The sequence below is a fragment of the Bubalus kerabau genome, chromosome 8 (assembly GCF_029407905.1).
Source record: "Bubalus kerabau isolate K-KA32 ecotype Philippines breed swamp buffalo chromosome 8, PCC_UOA_SB_1v2, whole genome shotgun sequence".
Classification (NCBI taxonomy): Eukaryota; Metazoa; Chordata; class Mammalia; order Artiodactyla; family Bovidae; genus Bubalus; species Bubalus kerabau.
The window spans coordinates 30,210,677-30,228,823 of record NC_073631.1 but is presented as its reverse complement, the minus strand read 5'-3'; the positions used below and the strand labels follow the sequence as shown (position 1 = coordinate 30,228,823).

Genomic DNA, 18,147 nt, shown 5'->3' with positions numbered 1-18,147 from the left:
CCCCTTTCCATCATCAACCCTGCCCCAGGGCGCAAGGCTAAGAATTGTTAACTCTCTAGGATCATCTCAGACTGTTCAGTAGAGGCCCAGAGAGTTCACCACTTAGAGAGAAAAACCAGAGTTAGAGTCAAGAATACTATAGACTTGCTCTAACAAAATTTAAAGACAAGTCTTGAAAAAGCTAAAGTGATCAATATTCTTTAAAGAAAGATAATTGATTTATTAAATTATCTGACATCTAATGAAAATTTACCACAGTGAAAGGAGTAGTAAGACAAGAACAATATCTTAAGAGCAAAATTAAGGAGTAGTAGCCAACACAAAAATGACAGAAAATACAAAAGCAGAAATAGACTTAAATATAAATATGCTGAAGGATTTAAAGGAAAATATGAATATAATGAAGACATAAATGGAAATTATATACAAGAACCGAATGGAACTTCTAGACCTGAAAAATATAACACCTTAAAAGAAGTTTTCACTAGGAAGAAAAGATGAGTACAGTAATATAAACTACACAAACTGAAATAGAATTAAGCGTAATAAAAAATGCAGAGATTTACAGACTTGTGAGACAGTATCAGGTGGTCTGACCTAGGTGTAACTGGAGTCTCCAAAGAGAGTGAAAATATTAGAATGAACAATGCTTGACATTTCCCCAAATTTTAAAAAGTGCAAAGCCACAAATACAAGAAGCTCAGTGAACAAAAGCAGGATGCAAACAAAGAAAATGGCATAGAGGTAAGTTATAATGAAGTTGTATGTGTAAAATCTTAGAAACAAGCAGAATAAAATACATTATCTGATTTCAAGACTTGCTATAAAGCAATGTTAATCCAGATTCTGTGGCTTTGGTGTAGATGTGCTTCCCAGGTGGTGCTAGTGGTCAAGACCTCGCCTGCTAATGCAAGTGATGTAAGGAAACGCGGATTACATCCCTGGGTAGGGAAGATCCTCCGGAGGTGGGCGTCGGAAACCCACTCCAGTATTCTTGCCTGGAGAATCCCATGCACAGAGGAGCCTGGAGGGCCACAGTCCATAGTTCGCAAAGAGTCGGACACGACTGAAGTGACTTAGCATGCAGCATGTAGACATATAGATCAATGGAATAAAGGAAAGAGTTCATAAATTTGCTCACACACATAAGTTCAATTGATTCCTACAACACCAAAATAATTCAAAGGAACTAGTATAATCCTTACAAAAACTGGTGCTGAAAACTTTGGCTACCTAGGTAAGAAAATGATCTTCAGCCTTCCTTCAGTTCGTACACAAAATTATATGACTCAAAATGGCTCTTTGCCTTAAACTTAAAAATAAACTAAAAGGAGAGAATATAAAAGCAAATATTTCTTGGATAGGACACTAAAGCACTAATCTTAGAAGAAAAAAGTGACAGATTGGGACATACTAAAATTCAAACATTCTACTCTTCAAAATAAAAGACAGGCTATAGGTTTAGGTGAAAATATTTGCAACACATACATACATCTAGAAATGGACTGTATCCTAAATATATGTTACTCCTATACCCAATAATAAAGAGATATGCCTCAATAAAAAATCATGCAACATAGCTGAATTGACAATTTACCAAAGAAGATCTACAAATGGCCAATAAGTACATAAAAAGTAAGTCAAATCATAAGACAGCAGGGAAACACAAAATCACGAGAATCCACTACACATCCACTAGAATATATAAAGTTAAAAAATATCTGAAAATACCAAGTGCTGGGAACAGAAATTCTCAGACATAGCTGATGACACTGTAAAATATCCAACCACAAATATTTTTGCAGCTTTTTAAAATAAAGCTAAACATACACTTAACATACAAATCAATAATACTATTTATTCAAAGAAATAAAGGCAATTGTCTACTAATACTTGAATACAATATTCACTGCAGCTTTATTCATAACTGTCCATACTTGGAAATAACTTACATGCCCATCAATGCCACAAGCAAATCGTGGCATACTGATATAATGGACTACTATTCGGCAATTAAAAAAAAGACCATTTTACTTGTATGCACATGGATGGATGTCAGAAGCATTTTTGACTAAAAGAAAAGACTGAAAATATCACAGACTTTTTATGTGATTTATTTATATGAAATTCTAGAAAAATCAAAATTAATGTGCAGTGACTGGAAACAGATGGTTTGCCAGCAGCCCAGTAGACTGGGGGTGGGGGATTGATTAAAAAGGAGCAGGAGAGAACTCTTTTAGAGTGTATAAACATTCTACATCTAGATCGTGATGTATATATTTGTCAAAATTCACCAAGTGTACATACATATAAGCAGATTTTTGTATGTAAATTATACTTTAAGAAAAGTAGATTAAAAAACCAATATGGTTTAGGCTGTTAAAGTAACCAAAGTGAAATCTCATTTCAAAAATTTAATCCTAATTATGATGAGGGAAAAAAATCCAGAACTTTAAAAATTGAACATTTTTTAAATCTTCAGGAGAGCTCCTTTCTAGGGAAAAATATCCCAGCTTTTTAAATCTGCTTCTCTATTTAATTATGTTGAGGTACAACAAACTACTGCACATACATAAAGCTATAGGATATACAAAAATACTTAAAATATGTATCAGGTAAGGAAAATTAAAAAAAATAATAGAATCAAGTTGGATATTTTCACAAGTTCGTCAGGCAATTCAAGCAATGAAGTAAAAATCAAATCATTTTAAATGTATACCAGAAAACTAACTGCTAAATTTAACTCATGAAGTATAAAGAAAAAAAAGGAATTTGATAGCACCACTACCACGACCAGAACATATCTAAAATACTAAAAATACAGTGTGAAATAAGTTTCTTTATCATGTTGCTGCTGCTGCTGCTAAGTCGCTTCAGTCCTGTCCGACTCTGTGCGACCCCATAGATGGCAGCCCACTAGGCTGCGCCCTCCCTGGGATTCTCCAGGCAAGAATACTGGAGTGGGTCTTTATCATGTTAAGTGAAAGCAATAGAGAGGACAGAATAGAGAGACTATTCAAACTCAGTAAGCAATTCACTTTACATCAAGAAATCATTGCAAGATTTCTTGTTTCAAGATGCAAAGACTTAGCAAACCAAACCAGAGATAACAGAGCTCCCACTTTGCACACTATCCCAAAAGAATACCCCTCAGAGCATTTTCTTAAGAAACAAAGACAGAAATTTCAGTACTCATTTATTTCACTCTGTTTTGAAAAACAGCCCAATGCAAATATGAGAAGAAAATCTGTCATGTAGGCTCCTAGGCAAGGCAGATTTTCAGAGTTTTGCTTCTTGATCCTGTAATAGGGTGGGAAGAACTGAGTATCAACAGCTTATCTGAAGACCCTCCCTAAAATCAATGTATTTTCCTAATCTACTCTTTGGAACTAAGATCATGTGCATCATTTATACCTAGAGTTGACTTAAATTTGGTGAATCCTTAGTTGAAATATGATGAAATAAATCTGGAGTTCTATTTATGGGAAGTAAAAGGAGACAGATGGAAAAGGAATGAGAAGAAGAGAGGAGACAGGTACTCACAGGGTCTCCCAAAGAACAATCCAACTAGGGTAGTGCCCCTCGAGTCATGAAAGGGCTGCAGTTCAACTGATTCTAGACTGCTTACTCGCAGTCCTTGGGACAGGGAGGAACAGTGAAGCAGCCTCCTGCAGGGACCCATGCTGTGTATCTATTCCCATTTTCTGAGTGAGCTGGGACATGGAAAAGATGGGAAAGCGCTGTTCTATGGTTTCTTTAGTTACTGAAGGGAAAGTTATTCATTATTATAAAGTGAAATTGAGTGTGAGCTAGGTTCCAGCCAAGAAGAAAAAAGAAAGTTACTAAAGTTTCAAGAAGTTCCTAAATGAATAACATTTGATAATTTTTTACTCAGCATCAATTTTGCTAGCATGCATTGGTATTACTCAAATAAATCCATTTACGTTTTATAAATCCCCGATAAAAATAAAAATTGTTAACCTCATTTTATAAACCAGCAAACTGAGGCTCAGCAGAATTAAGTAATTTGGAGGTAGAGTTGCTGGCAGATGCAGTTAAGAGCTGGAGCTTCAGTCCAACTAAAGAATTAGCATTGCATCACTAGGCAGTTGCGCCTATAACACAGTTCCACACACGAATCTCAAGGACAGTGCCGCTTTCAAGTTTGTGGTATACACAGTCAAAACAACACATAATTTCTAGGTTCAGAAATAGTTTTCCTTAATTAAATATGCATAAAAGTAAGGTTGATTCATTCTCTTAGTACGAATAATTTTGTCTTCTTCCCAAGCTCCAAGTTCCAAAAATTATATAGACTATATGGACATAGAAAAACTAATTCAGGCATACCTCATTTTATTGTGCTTCACTTTACTGCACTTTGAAGATACTATGTTTTTTTTTACAAACGGAAGGTTTTGGGCAAACCTGCCTCAAGTATCTATTGGTGCCATTTTCCCCACAGCTTTATTTTCAAATTAAGATATGTGTACATTTTTTGACATACTGCTATTGCACACTTAATAGACTATAGTATAAACATAACTTTTACATGCACTGGGAAACTAAAAAGTTAGTGTGACTCACTTTATAGCAGTGGTCTGGAACTAAATTCACAATATCTCTGAGATACCTGTACTATAAAGAGGCTATGAAAATTAAGATACTGTATTTTTATCTAAAAATTTCCATCAGATATTATAACTGAATAATGATTAATACAGAACACAAATTAAGAAAATAAACTCATAAGTTCTGGGTAGTAGCAAATAAATTCATCAAGAAAAAATTTCTATCATTTACACTTAGCTGAAAATGTAACAGTAACTATTATTACTAGAGCCAGCTTAAGGAAAATGTTACTAATGCAGACATTCAGCACAATAAGTAGTCCAACAAGTAAAAATTGAATCTACATTTCACATCAGAAAACAAAAGTGAACCTGTAATCATGACATGGAAGAAAATATCCTTTAACCATTAAGAAATCTGAATAAGAGAAATGTAAAACAAAAATCATTCAAATAGGATTTAATTGAGCACTTCAGAAATTCCTTCTGTGGTTCCAGGAGCACTGAATATTTTCCCTTGCTTTATAAGGCAAAAGGATATGATGACAGAAAGGTAATAATAAAAGAAAAAAACTACGTGGTAAGTCCTATGGAATTGATTCTAAGTTGACAGAATAGTGTGGGTGGGTTAGAAAAATCAGAGAAAGAGAAAATTTTGAAAAAGGAAGTTAAGGACTTTTCAGAGAGTGAAAAAGTTTGCTGAAACTCATGCAATTAGAACTCCAAATTGGAAATTTGCTTCGCATGGAAACTGATTAAGTTAAATTGGAAGGGATAAGTTACCACTCCGAATATAAAGGTTGAATTATGAGGACTGAAACTGGATGACAGCCTTTCAATAAAGAGATTAGGGAGACCTTACTGTAGGTTATGCCTTAGAGAATGGAAAAGTGGTATTGTAACTTGACAGTAAGTTAACTGAATTAGTAAAAGAGGACACTGATAATGAAAGGAAGCTCTTGCAATGCTTTGTTTTTAGAAAGGAATTTGTTTAGTATTAATTGTGGTAGTGACTCGGAGAAGGCAATGGCACCCCACCCCAGTACTCTTGCCTGGAAAATCCCATGGATGGAGGAGCCTGGTGGGCTGTAGTCCATGGGGTTGCTAAGAGTCGGACATGACTGAGCAACTTCCCTTTCACTTTTCACTTTCATGCATTGGAGGAGGAAATGGCAACCCACTCCAGTGTTCTTGCCTGGAGAATCCCAAGGACGGGGGAACCTGGTGGGCTTCCGTCTATGGGGTCGCATAGAATCGGACACGACTGAAGCAGCTTAGCAGTATGGTAGTGACTGGGAAAAGCAGAGCCAAAGACAGAGCAAAGAAATATGATGGCAAGGAAACCAGAAATAGGAGTACCAACTGCTTATAAGAGATAAAGAAGGTTAACTGTTAGCACAGGGAACTATAGTCAATATCTTGTAATAATCTATAATGGAAAATAATCTCAAGAATAATATATGTATATACATAAAACTGAATCACCTTGCTATGTACCTGAAACACTATAAGTCAACTATACTTCACTATAATATATATTTTCAGAAAAAAATTAAGAGATAAAGGAGATGATCAAAGGTGACTTGATAATCCATCCCAGTGTCTCAATGGTGGTTTGAGAGACAGAAATGGAAGAGTGAGAAGAAGCAGTACACTTTCAGGAGATAAACATACCAACTGAGATGAGAGTGGAGCAGTGAGTGAACTGTCTTTAAGACTGACACTATTAATAAAACACATTGATGGACTTTGAGTTGTCTTTAAGGTAAAGAGTAAAGAGATCCTTAAACCCTTAAGGTGCCACAGATCTCATTAACACATTTTATACCTATTTATTAGACTAAATAACAGCAATAGAAAGATATTGGCAAGAGCAAATATTCATTTGTTCAGATTTTATATCCAACTATTTCCAAAATGAGGTAGTGAGATCCATCTATTAACATGAGAAGAAGATGATCCAAGAGCAGTGTTGTATACTAACAGAATGCAGATCACAAATGCAAGCTACATATACAATCTTAAATACTCTAACAGCCACATTAAAGGGGGAAAATAAAGCAAGAAACATAAATTTTAATAATGTTATATAACCTAATACATTAAGAATACTATTTTTTAATATGTAATCAATATATGTCTTCGTTGTTGTTTTAGTTGCTGTCATGCCTGACTCTTTTGTGACCCCATGGATTGTAGCCCACTCGGCTCCTCTGTCCATGGGAGTCTCTAGGCAAGAGTACTGGAGTGGGTTGTCATTTCCTTCTCCAAAGGATCTTCCCGACCCAGAGGCTGAACACAGGTCTCCTGCATTGTCAGGTGGTTCTTTACCACTGAGCCACCAGGGAAGGCAGTATGACATCATTACTTAGGTATTAATAAATATATTTTTATACTATGTCTGTGAAATCTGATGTTTTATTAAATCAAATCTCAATTCATATCAGTCACATTTTAAATTTTCATAGCTACATGTGGCTACCAGTTCGGAAATACAAATATAGGATTCTTTGCAGAACTTCCATTAACAGAACAAAAGGCAGACTTGAACATAATAACTTCATCACAAAATTTAAGTGCAATGCAGACATAAGTAAAAATGAGTAACACCAAGATAGAATTTTCAAGTTATATAAATGAAGAACAATAAATTTGATTTAGTTTTTAAAGATCACAAGGAAATAAGCATTTCTTAAAGGAAAAATACAGAACATTCTCCAGTTTATATTAGATATAATAAACATCAAGATTATAGCATTTAATTGACAAGAAAAAAAAAAAGGAAGCACCATGGAAATCTTGGAAGCAACAGAGACTACCAGGATAGTGGAAAAGCAAGACCAGATCAACCAGAAATGAGGAAAATGGAGATGATGCAAGAGCAAGTGGAGCTCAACAATCAGTAAATTCACATCTCTTTAAAAAATAACACAAAGCAGGGAGAAATAAAAACAATGTATATAACTCAAAACAGATCAAAGACCTAAAAGTAAGTTATAAAATTATAAAATGCTTAGAAGGAAACATAGGTACAAATCTTTGTCACATTAAGCAACATATTCATAACAAGATAAAAAATAGATGAATAGACTTCAATAAAGTTTAAAATGTTTGTGCATCAAAAGACACTGTCGGGAAGATGAGAAGACTATCCATGGAATGGGAGAAAATATTTGCAACTCATATACATGATAATGGTCTAGCATCCAGGTGGCAGTAGTGGTAAAAACCTGCCTGCCAATATAGGAGACATAAGAGAGTGGGTTCCATAGCTATGTAGGGAAGATTCCCTGGAGGTGGAAGGGCCTGGCAACCCACTCCAGTATTCTTGCCTGAAGAATCCCATGGACAGAGGAGTCTGGCAGGCTACAGTCCACAGGGTTGCAAAGAGTCAGACACAACTGAAGCAACTTAGCATGCACTTTCAGAATATATTTAAAATCTCTTATGACTCAACAGAAAAGACAGGGCAATTAAAAAATGGGCAAAAGCAGGGGAAGGAGAGCGTGGGACAAACTGAGAGAGTAGCTTTAAAACATATATATTACCCTATGTACAATAGATAGCTAATGGGAAGTTGCTGTACAACATGAGGAGCTCGGCCCAGTGCTCTCTGACAACCTGGCGGGGGGTGGGGGGGAGAGGATGGGGGGGGAGGATGGGGAGGGAGGTGGAGTTGCAGGGGAGGTTCAAGAGGGAGGAGACGTATGTATACTTACAGCTGATTCACATTCACGTTGTTGTATGGCAGAAGTCAACACAATATTGTAAAGCAATTATCCTCCAATTAAAATAAATTTTAAAAATCATAAGGCCAGAAAGCCTTTTCTGCCTGCCCTAGTTCACTTGGTGAGATTGTACTAAAGATGCTGAGAGAGGTTTAAATGTTTAAAAAAAAAAAAAAATGGGCAAAAGACCTAACTAGGCATTTCTCCAAAGAAGATAAGCAAATAGTAACTAAATGAAAAAAATGTTCAACTTCATTAGTCATTAGTGAAATAGAAATCAAAATAACAATGAACAAACATTTCACATCCACTAGGGTGACAACAATAAAAAAAAAAAAAGGAAAAAAGAAAATAACAAATGTAAGAGAGGATGTGGAGAAAATGGAACTCCCCATGCATTGCTAGTGGGAATATAAAATAGTTTAGCCACTGTGGAAAACAATTCAGCAGCTCCTTAAAACTTAAACAGAGTTACCAGATGACCCAGTAATTTCACTCCTAGATCTATATATCATCAAACACTGAAAACATGTTAGAACAAAAATTTGTACACAAATGTTCACAGCAGCATTACTTATAAAAGCCAAAAAGTGAAAGCAATCCAAATATCCATCAACTGATTAAGAAATAAACAAAACAATGGCACCCTACTCCAGTACTCTTGCCTGGAAAATCCCATGGACGCAGGAGCCTGGTGGGCCTCAGTCCATGGGGTCGCTAAGAGTCGGACAAGACTCAGCGACTTCACTTTCACTTTTCACTTTCATGCATTGGAAAAGGAAATGGCAACCCACTCCAGTGTTCTTGCCTGGAGAATCCCAGGGACGGGGGAGCCTGGTGGGCTGCCGTCTATGGGGTCGCACAGAGTCGGACATGACTGAAGCAACTTAGCTTAGCATAGCATAGCATAGCATTAGGGCCCCTGGCAGCCTCCAGAGCACTGTTTCTGAGTCAGACTCTCACAAAGGGCTTGAAAAACATAGATTCCTGCACTCTTAGGACAGAATCAGAACCTCTGTGGGGTGTGGTCAGAATACCAACGGTCAACAGATTCCCTCAAGACAATCTCTATGCTGCTTTCAATAGGAAAACCACTTAGGAGGTCTAGAACTCAAGACAAACATCCTTGTTTTTCCTTTTTACAATATCTACATTGACTTTTGTGGGCTTCCCTGGTGGCTCAGCAGTAAAGAATCCACCTGCCAATGCAGGAGATGCGTGTTTGATCCCTGGGTTGGAAAGATCTCCTGGTGAAGTAAATGGTAACTCTCTCCAGTATTCTTGCCTGGAAAATCCCAAAGACAGAAAAGCCTGATGGTCTACAGTCCATGGGGTTGCAAAGAGTCAGACATGACTTAGCAACTGAACAACAACGATCTCTTTACTTACAGCAGTAACCGAAAGAGGAAACTGATTCAAAACAGTTTGGAAATGCTGATGGGCAAAGAGAGAGAGAGGAAAGTGTTAATGATTTCATAAACTTGGACATGAAAGGAGAGTTGTTGCACAAATACCGCTCAGTGGTACAGGCTGAGAACAAGGGCTGGTGTGGGATTGCCGAGGTTCAAACTGGAGCCAGACTGCCACTGACTGGGTGACCTTGACCTAATTTGACTTATTCTGTGTCCCAGGGCCCTCATCTCTACAATGGGACAATAATACCGACCCTGTAAGGCTGTTGTGAGGACTAATGTGTTAACAGGTGTAAAGTGTTTATAACAATACCCAGTACATAATATACTTGCAACAGTAAAAAATAAAAGTCTTCTTGTAAATCAAATGGTCTTCCAAAGTTGCATTGTCTAAACTCTACCATCTACAAGCCTTAAAGAAATTATTATAAAGTGAGAACAGACAACTTTTAAAACATAAATAAAGTCTGAAAAGTCACATTTCTCATATCCTGTTTCATTTGTCTGAGTTCTTTGATTGCCCCCTACCCATACTTTCCCTTTAAAACCCAGCTGGAGGAATGATAAATAATAAAGGGAATGGTAATCTACCCCTCAAACTCTTTCTCTTGTGTATATGTATATATATATATATATAAGATTCTAATTGGTTATAATATAATTGGTTATAATTTGTAAACCTGGATTATTTATCATTGTTAACCCATCATTATATATCCACAATTGTATATTTCTGTTAGTGGAAAAAGTCACAAATGAATGCCAAATTAAAAAAAAAAATACTGTTGTCCACCTATATATCTGTTGAGTAGTACGTTTCAAAAAAATGTTTAGTATCTTATTCCTTTTTAACATACTTTAGAAAAAAATAAGTATGAAGAAACATAATTTTTTTTAAAAAAGCTGTCTTTCTCAAAACTATATAAAGTAGCAGTCTCCATTTCAGCAGTCCCCTTCACCAAGAAGGCAGGCCTTGACGAGAGGAAGAAATGTAAATGGTTATTCACTGCTGGCAAAACCTATTTTCTGAAGAAAATAGAAGAGCTTCTAACATTGATACATACTGAAACAGTCCCTTTACACTTGTGAAAGCAAACATATAGTATAAAATCATTATCTAATTGATTTCTCCAGCTTTTTAAGGATCTCTAGAGAAGGCGATGGCATCCCACTCCAGTACTCTTGCCTGGAAAATCCCATGGACGCAGTAGCCTGGTAGGCTGCAGTCCATGGGGTCGCGAAGAATCGGCGGACACGACTAAGCGACTTCACTTTCACTTTTCACTTTCACACATTGGAGAAGGAAATGGCAACCCACTCCAGTGTTCTTGCCTGGAGAATCCCAGGGACGGGGGAGCCTGGTGGGCTGCCGTCTATGGGGTCGCACAGAGTCGGACACGACTGAAGCAACTTAGCAGCAGCAGAAGCAAGTAATCTTATGATTTTATAGTCCAAAGGCAGTTTTCAGAAAATTATGACTAGCATCAGTGATATTTCCCACAAGTCTGACCAAATTATCAAATTTACAGGCTTACAGAATGATAATCCATTTTGTAATAGTAAATGATATTAGCTACAGAATTAGAGTAGTTTAACTCATGTGACACTACTGAAGTTTAGATTACGGGACTCAAAGAATATAAGACAAATATTTTTAACTTATTGAACCAAATACACATAATAACAGATTATGAAGTAATGTTTTGCTTGCAACTGAGCAGAAGAGGAGCAATGAGCATGGCTCCTGGATGTGTATGGTCCAGGCCCCTTCACCTGACTCAGGCTCCTTGTTCTTCATCCTACTATTATAACAAATGTTTCCATATAAAGGGAGGTCATTTAATTACTCTTTTCTTTATATACTGTCGCTTTGCACTTGTAGGTCAGGTTCTTACTGTAATAGATATAACTATTATGATACAGAAAATTATTCATTTTAATATTTATTGAGTGTTTGTTATATTCAAGGGATTATATTAACCTTTTTAAAAAGAATTTTTAAAGTGACTGATACCTATTTATATAAAATTTTATATTTAGAAGTTGACATCAAAGATGATAACATATGAAATAGGCCACGCAGGGAAAATAAAACTGCAACAAATTTTACGTATATCTGTTATCTGATAATGGCTGCTGTAAATTGGTTAAAGTGACTATTGTTGGATTTATTATTTTTAATGGCATTAGAAGTGACTGCTCAAAATATCTTTATTTTCTCGTTTCAACAAAGAATGGCAATATATTTTGGTATACGAGACCTACTGCATGAGTTTCAAATTCAATTAAATATATCAAGTTTACACAAAGCCATATGTATAAAGGGGATCTTTTAAAAAAAACTTTATTTGAGAAAGGAAGAGACTTATAACAGAAGGCAAGAAGAGAAACATACAAACAATATATTTACAACACAAAACAAGAGATCACCTTCAAGGGTGTAAATTATAATAAATACAGTAGATTTTAAAAGAGACAATTATCAATTAGTTCTAAGATTATTTAAGTCCAGCTTTCCTTTTCACTGGTTCCAGGTAGTTTCTTGATTAAATTCAAAGACTATCAAATTCAAACAATTAATGTCCACCAACTGTACTGATGAAGCTCTCTCAAATGACACTATAAAAAATAGGTTTTTTTTGTTTGTGATTACATATCTTTGCAGTAATATTATACAAAAGCCTGCTCAGCCACATGTTCCTCCCCAAATAAAATGTATTTTAAAAGATGCACTATCCCTTTTTTATGAGATTGCAAAAAGATTTTAAATAAAATGTATATTTATGAGATGGAAAAAATATAAAATTTTATCTTAGGAATGCCATATTTTTAATGCAAAACAACTGACAAAAAGTCATTTTAATCTGAAGGAATATACTAACCAAAATATATTGGTAGTAGGAAGTGTTGCCTATTATAGCTATTTGTCAAATTATCGAAGGACTTTCATTATATGGAAAAGTTTTAAACTTTCTAACTTCTAGTTATGTTACTTTACTTTGAATGGAAACTTTTTAAAAAAGGATAATGTATCTTTAGCAGTAACCTTTTTTAAGAAATATTTTTAAATGTCACAGCAAAATGTAAACAACACGTGCCAGTAACATACAGTTATACAAGGTCTACATTTGGCAAAACTGCTATATCTCCTTTGAAACAGGATACTACACCTTAAAATACCTCGGATTTAGAAATATAAATATTTTAATAGAAAAAAACCTCACAAAGATTCTAGGTCATTTGGATTATCCATATTAAAGGGGTCTTAATACAACGAATCTTTAACTAGCTTAACAAAAGTAAACCTATAAAACAAGGTAAACATATCAAAAGAGAGTATGAAGGAAATGTTCCAGTGAAAAGCTTCCTTAACAATTTCCCTACTTGCGGTGTTATTTTCTTAGACAATAAATCAATTCATAGAGTGCCCTTTAAAAACAGACAGAGTAAAACACTATCCTCCGTTTTTTTTCCCTACATTCCTCAGTACATGAATCACTTGGACTTCCTGTTTCCACAAGGCATTTCCTGTTCAGCCTCATAGAAACAGTTTTCTGTAGAACAGCAGGAACCTGACAAAGAACTGACTTAAATAAACAGTCTTCTGTTGCCTTCAAAGTTGTTTGCATTTCATAGCATCAAAGGACATAGTCCTTCTGAAGGTGCATTATGTACAAGTAGATTCTTTTGTTAAACCTAACTTTCCTAATTTTTTATTTGCCAAAATAGTATGGTATACATTGTGTCATTATGGAATTATACTGAAGAGATCCTAGTGATAATGATGATCAAACATGACACATCTTCTTCTTTTAAACATGATTTTTGACTTCAGATCAGATAATAATCATACTGTTACTATTTTTTCCACAGCTGGAGATACAATGTTGTATCTGATTGGACCATAAAGCAGCACGTTAGTTCTTGCCAACATTTGCATCTGCTTCATTTGATCTTTTTCAATAAACAATGTCATCAAATAACACAGGATAAAAATGAAATGAGCAGTACTAGGTGAGACATAATGTGATATTTAAAATAGTGCTGTACTTTGCATCTATATATTTAGAACCACCTCTATTCCTAATATTTTCAACTGCAATCTATACAATAACCTAGGACTACTGGCATAGTAACCAGAACATTTCACTTAACAAAAAAAGATAGAGGAAGGAAGGGGCTGACTAACTTTAATAGGGTTCAAGACTGTAGTATGATACATTATGTACAACAATGTGAAAATTGAATTCTACATATCAAAAAAAAATCAGTAACTAATAAAATGTTTCATTGATCAGACTGGAAAACTATCCAGCAGTCACTGACCTCAACAGATAAACTAAAACCAACAGTGAGTTCGTTTTCCTTAGAAGTAATTGGTGGGTCAGGCTTTGGGATGAATTAAAAGCCTATTAATCACTTGGATACTGATGTAGTCTAAGTTTAGTGTAACAGGTATTTCCTTAACAGTAGAGTTTCAAGAAACCTTGCTATCTATATAGAGATCAGTATATAGAAAGATCTATATATAGATATATCTGCATTAATCAGAATCCTTAAACACTAAAGTCAAATCATTCAGAGATATAAACGGATAGGAAATAATATCCATTTACCAAAACCAGCAATGCATTTCATATTCAGATAATGACTTTAATTACAAATCCTGGGGCTAAATCTTTGCCTATTACCTGTTGCATAAAAGCAGCCTGCTCCCCAGATTCCATTTCCTGGATCTGAGCATCTTCATCACTGTCCACGGGTTCCTCCTTGACCTTCACAGCACCAGCTTGTCCCAATGTGTCATCCACACAAGCACTGCGGTCACGCCTAGTGCTGTTGCCACTAGAGGGCGCTCTGTCTTCCTGCATCGCTTGGTCCCCCTGAAGCTCTTCCTCCGCTTCCTCGAGGTGACTGCCTGGTTGCTTCAGTTGTTCAATAGATTTCGAAAGCAGCTAGAAGAGAGTGTTCAGGGGTTCAATATTCAGTGGTTCTTGGCGGTAACACAGCAGTAATATACACTTTGATTTCCTATAATTCTACTTCAGTACACCTTGATTTCTAATCTCTGAGGATCATTTTCTGAATGAATCTGTATGCAATGAAATTCTTCAGTAATACTAAATCTGAAGCAGTCCCACCAATTCCATACTGTATTGGTGTCCTAGGCAGGGAATAAGGTCTTTAAATGTCTTTTTTAAAAAAATAGTTCACTGTTTAACCGACTTAAAAAATGGTGGGAAAAGGGCAAATAATGAACTTTTCCTTTGGAAACCATGAAACTGTCACAAAGGACAGGTTGTAATGAATCAATTTAATCCAGGCAAACCTGAGAATTTTTTTTTTTGCTAAAAGAAGAAGTATAACAGAAATAATAGAAAGGTAATGAAAAACTTCCCCAATCTCATTTTCCAATAAATGGCAACCAGGTATAAGACAGAAGCACAAATTCTAAGAGTGTTTCTTGTCTGTTAATTTTCCTATACCTAAATGGTCAAATGATAAAGGACCTATGTATACTTCTGAAAAATGGAAATATTGACTTTGATATCTTGAACTTCAAAAAGATGCAGAATTTAGTGATAGCACAAAATTTTTTATTAATATCCAAATATAAATTAAAGAATACGAACATAACAAGGAATCATTTTTGAATTTGAAAATTACTATTTTGACATTTTATTTTGTAAATTAAATCATATTTAATCTCTAGAAGTGTATGAATTATAATTTAAAAAGATAATTGGCAATACACCTAAATTGAACAATAGCAAAATGCCATGGTATAAAAACTTGTTACATGGGGAAAAATTCTCAAGATGATTTCATCTCACACAGGCCTTTTGTTTCATTTAACAAGGAGCCTACTGACTGGTTATCTCCAGATCCTGAACTGTGTTTCAAAGAGTGGTTAGAATTTCCTGCTGAGTCGGTGCCCATTTAAGCAACATACCAACTATTATGATGAGCAGCACGCTTAGAATACCAACACAAAAATCATGAATACAGACTTTTCTATTAAAAAATTCAAATTTATCTCCCACTCACACCTATGTTTTTCAAAACTAGACACATCCTGTAGGTTTAGAATATATAAGGACTCAAATTTTGAAGGGTGTCTTAACCTCAGACTTTCCTCCTCTGCTCACAACCTCAAATGGCCTTGCATATGCTGACAAAGCCCTTCAATTTCACTGTAGTAAGAATTATACTGGGAGTTTTCATTCATTTGTTCAGCAAGTATTTATTGAGTGCCCACTATGTTTCAGACACCCTGCTAGGCACTGGGGAAAAAGCCAGTGCCCTGCCCTCAGGGAGCTTTCAGTTTCGAGTGTTAGAAAGGCACCAAACAGATGCACAAATTTATTCTTATTTTCAAGTATGGTAAATGAAAAAGGGAGCAATACAGAGTGTTATAAGAATATACACTAGCTGAAACAGGAGGGAGACGATTAGGAAAGTTTCACAGAGGAGGCTGAGACATCAGAGATGAAGGATGGACAGGAGGAGTTGGATGTGTGTGAGGAGTGGAAATCAGGGGAGGGAGCACTTCTGGCAAAAGGCACAGTGTATGGACTGGAGGAGAGCCCAGTGTGTCTGAGCAACTGAAAGGTCAATGCGGTTTGAGCACAGGAAGACAGGGAGAGAATGCTGGAAGATGATTCTGGAAAGAGTGACCCAGTTTATAATATATTTGAGCTGTGAATAAGATTCTAGAGAAATAAAATATAACTTAGGATAAAACATACATAAGACTGAGATTTTGGAGAAAAGAGACAATGTATTATTCCTGAATTCTGACTATACAATTCACTTAATTGGCTAGAAAAAGAACATGTAACACCATAGAAAAGAAGCAGGGTTTTAACTGAAAAGCTCCAGGTTTATCTGGGACACCAGGGATAAGAACATTCAGTGACAAACATCCACTCATTCTTCAAGAGAGAGGTGGACAGACACAAATAAAGAGATCACCAGCCAGGCTTGCTAGCTTGACCTCATCACTCACGTAAGACAACATTAAGAGCAGGTTAGAGGATTTTGTAGGGAGAAGACATTAAATTAGAAAACATATCAGTCAGGTGAAGGAGACTGCAAGAGTCCCTTCGAGACACTATCTTCCAGAAGATTGTTGCAATTTGTCTTCTGGATGTATGCTTGCTGAGCTGTGGAAATTCCCCCTCTTGATACCCAGTTTAGCTGGAAAAGTTCATGGGAGCTAGTTCATCAGGGCTGATGAGCCAACGATACTGGTGGGTCAAACAGATGCCTTTACAAGGCGGTCAAAAGATCCTCCCCGTAAGAGCCTCTGGGAGGGCAAGAGGATAAAAAAGCAAAACTCTATGGATGTGTGGCTATAGGACAGGAACTAAGGGCCATTCATGAAGGTCAGCCAGGGAGCACGTGTGACCAGTGTCCAGGAAATGCCACGTCAAAAGTTCCTGCTTCCTAGGGGTGACTGCATCTTGTCTAGCTTCTGGATGTCTGACCACAGGGAGTATTTAATAACCAAGAGGAAGTCACAGATACCACCTGCTAAGTAAAAAGACTTTTCTGTTGCTATTTCTCTCCTCAGCTTCAGTTCCAGCATGGCCTCTCAGTGTCCTGACCTTGTAACCGCCAATGGTCTTATCCTCCACTCTACTTCCGCTCCCAGTGGCCTGGCCTTTGTTGGTGGCTGTACATGCTCTTAAACCTCAGTTTCGGACATCATTTGTTTCCTCGGGCTCATCCTCAGAATATTTTGACCCCGACCACTCCTCACCTCTGCAGGGTTCTCCAAGCTATTGAACCTACCACATTTTCCCTGCCTGTCACCCCCACCACCCTTGTTCTTCAACTTCCCTCCTTGCTAGACTGGGTTCCATTCTTCACCATTAAAAATCACTCCCTTATTACTATCTTAAACTCCCTTGCCCTTTTCAATATGGATTTTCCTGTATGAGTAAGACTTCCAACCTTGGTTAATATTAAATCTCTGCCAAACCCAAGCAGCTGAGTAAGCTAGGAAACAAATAAACAAATTACAATCACGCTGAGTGTTTTGCTTCATATCCGTGATCATAACCCTCAAATGGACCCTCAGTGCTGACTGGAAATAACTACATTTCTCTAGCTAATTTTCTCTCACTCTCTCAATGACTACTTCAAAGTTCCTCCTTTCTCCTCAAACTCCTACTATCTAGACCTTTTACTCACTCCTGCTATTTTTGCTTATTTCAGTGAGAAAACAGACATTTAAAAATAGAGAAATTCAAAATTCTGCTACCAAGCTGTCCCACTCACCCTTACTCACATGATAGTGGAAGAAAGGTCTGCATCCCTATCTTAGTCCAGCCCTCAGCTTAATGCTCTGGGTCCTGTCCATCCCTGCAATTTTCCACCCTGCTCTCCATCACTCATTTCCCATCTCTGCTGGAGTACTTCCACTTGGAC

The 18,147-nt window shown here is 36.4% G+C and overlaps 1 protein-coding gene across 1 annotated transcript in view; it reads right to left on the bottom strand.

The window, feature by feature from the left end:
- Positions 1-18,147, bottom strand: part of HDAC9 (histone deacetylase 9) — a 1,013,734-nt gene that overhangs the window by 368,512 nt on the left and 627,075 nt on the right. Inside the window, exon 13 of the mRNA XM_055589928.1 lies at positions 14,403-14,666. Within this exon, the coding sequence (XP_055445903.1) occupies positions 14,403-14,666 (264 nt within the window). The remainder of the gene's footprint in view (positions 1-14,402; positions 14,667-18,147) is intronic.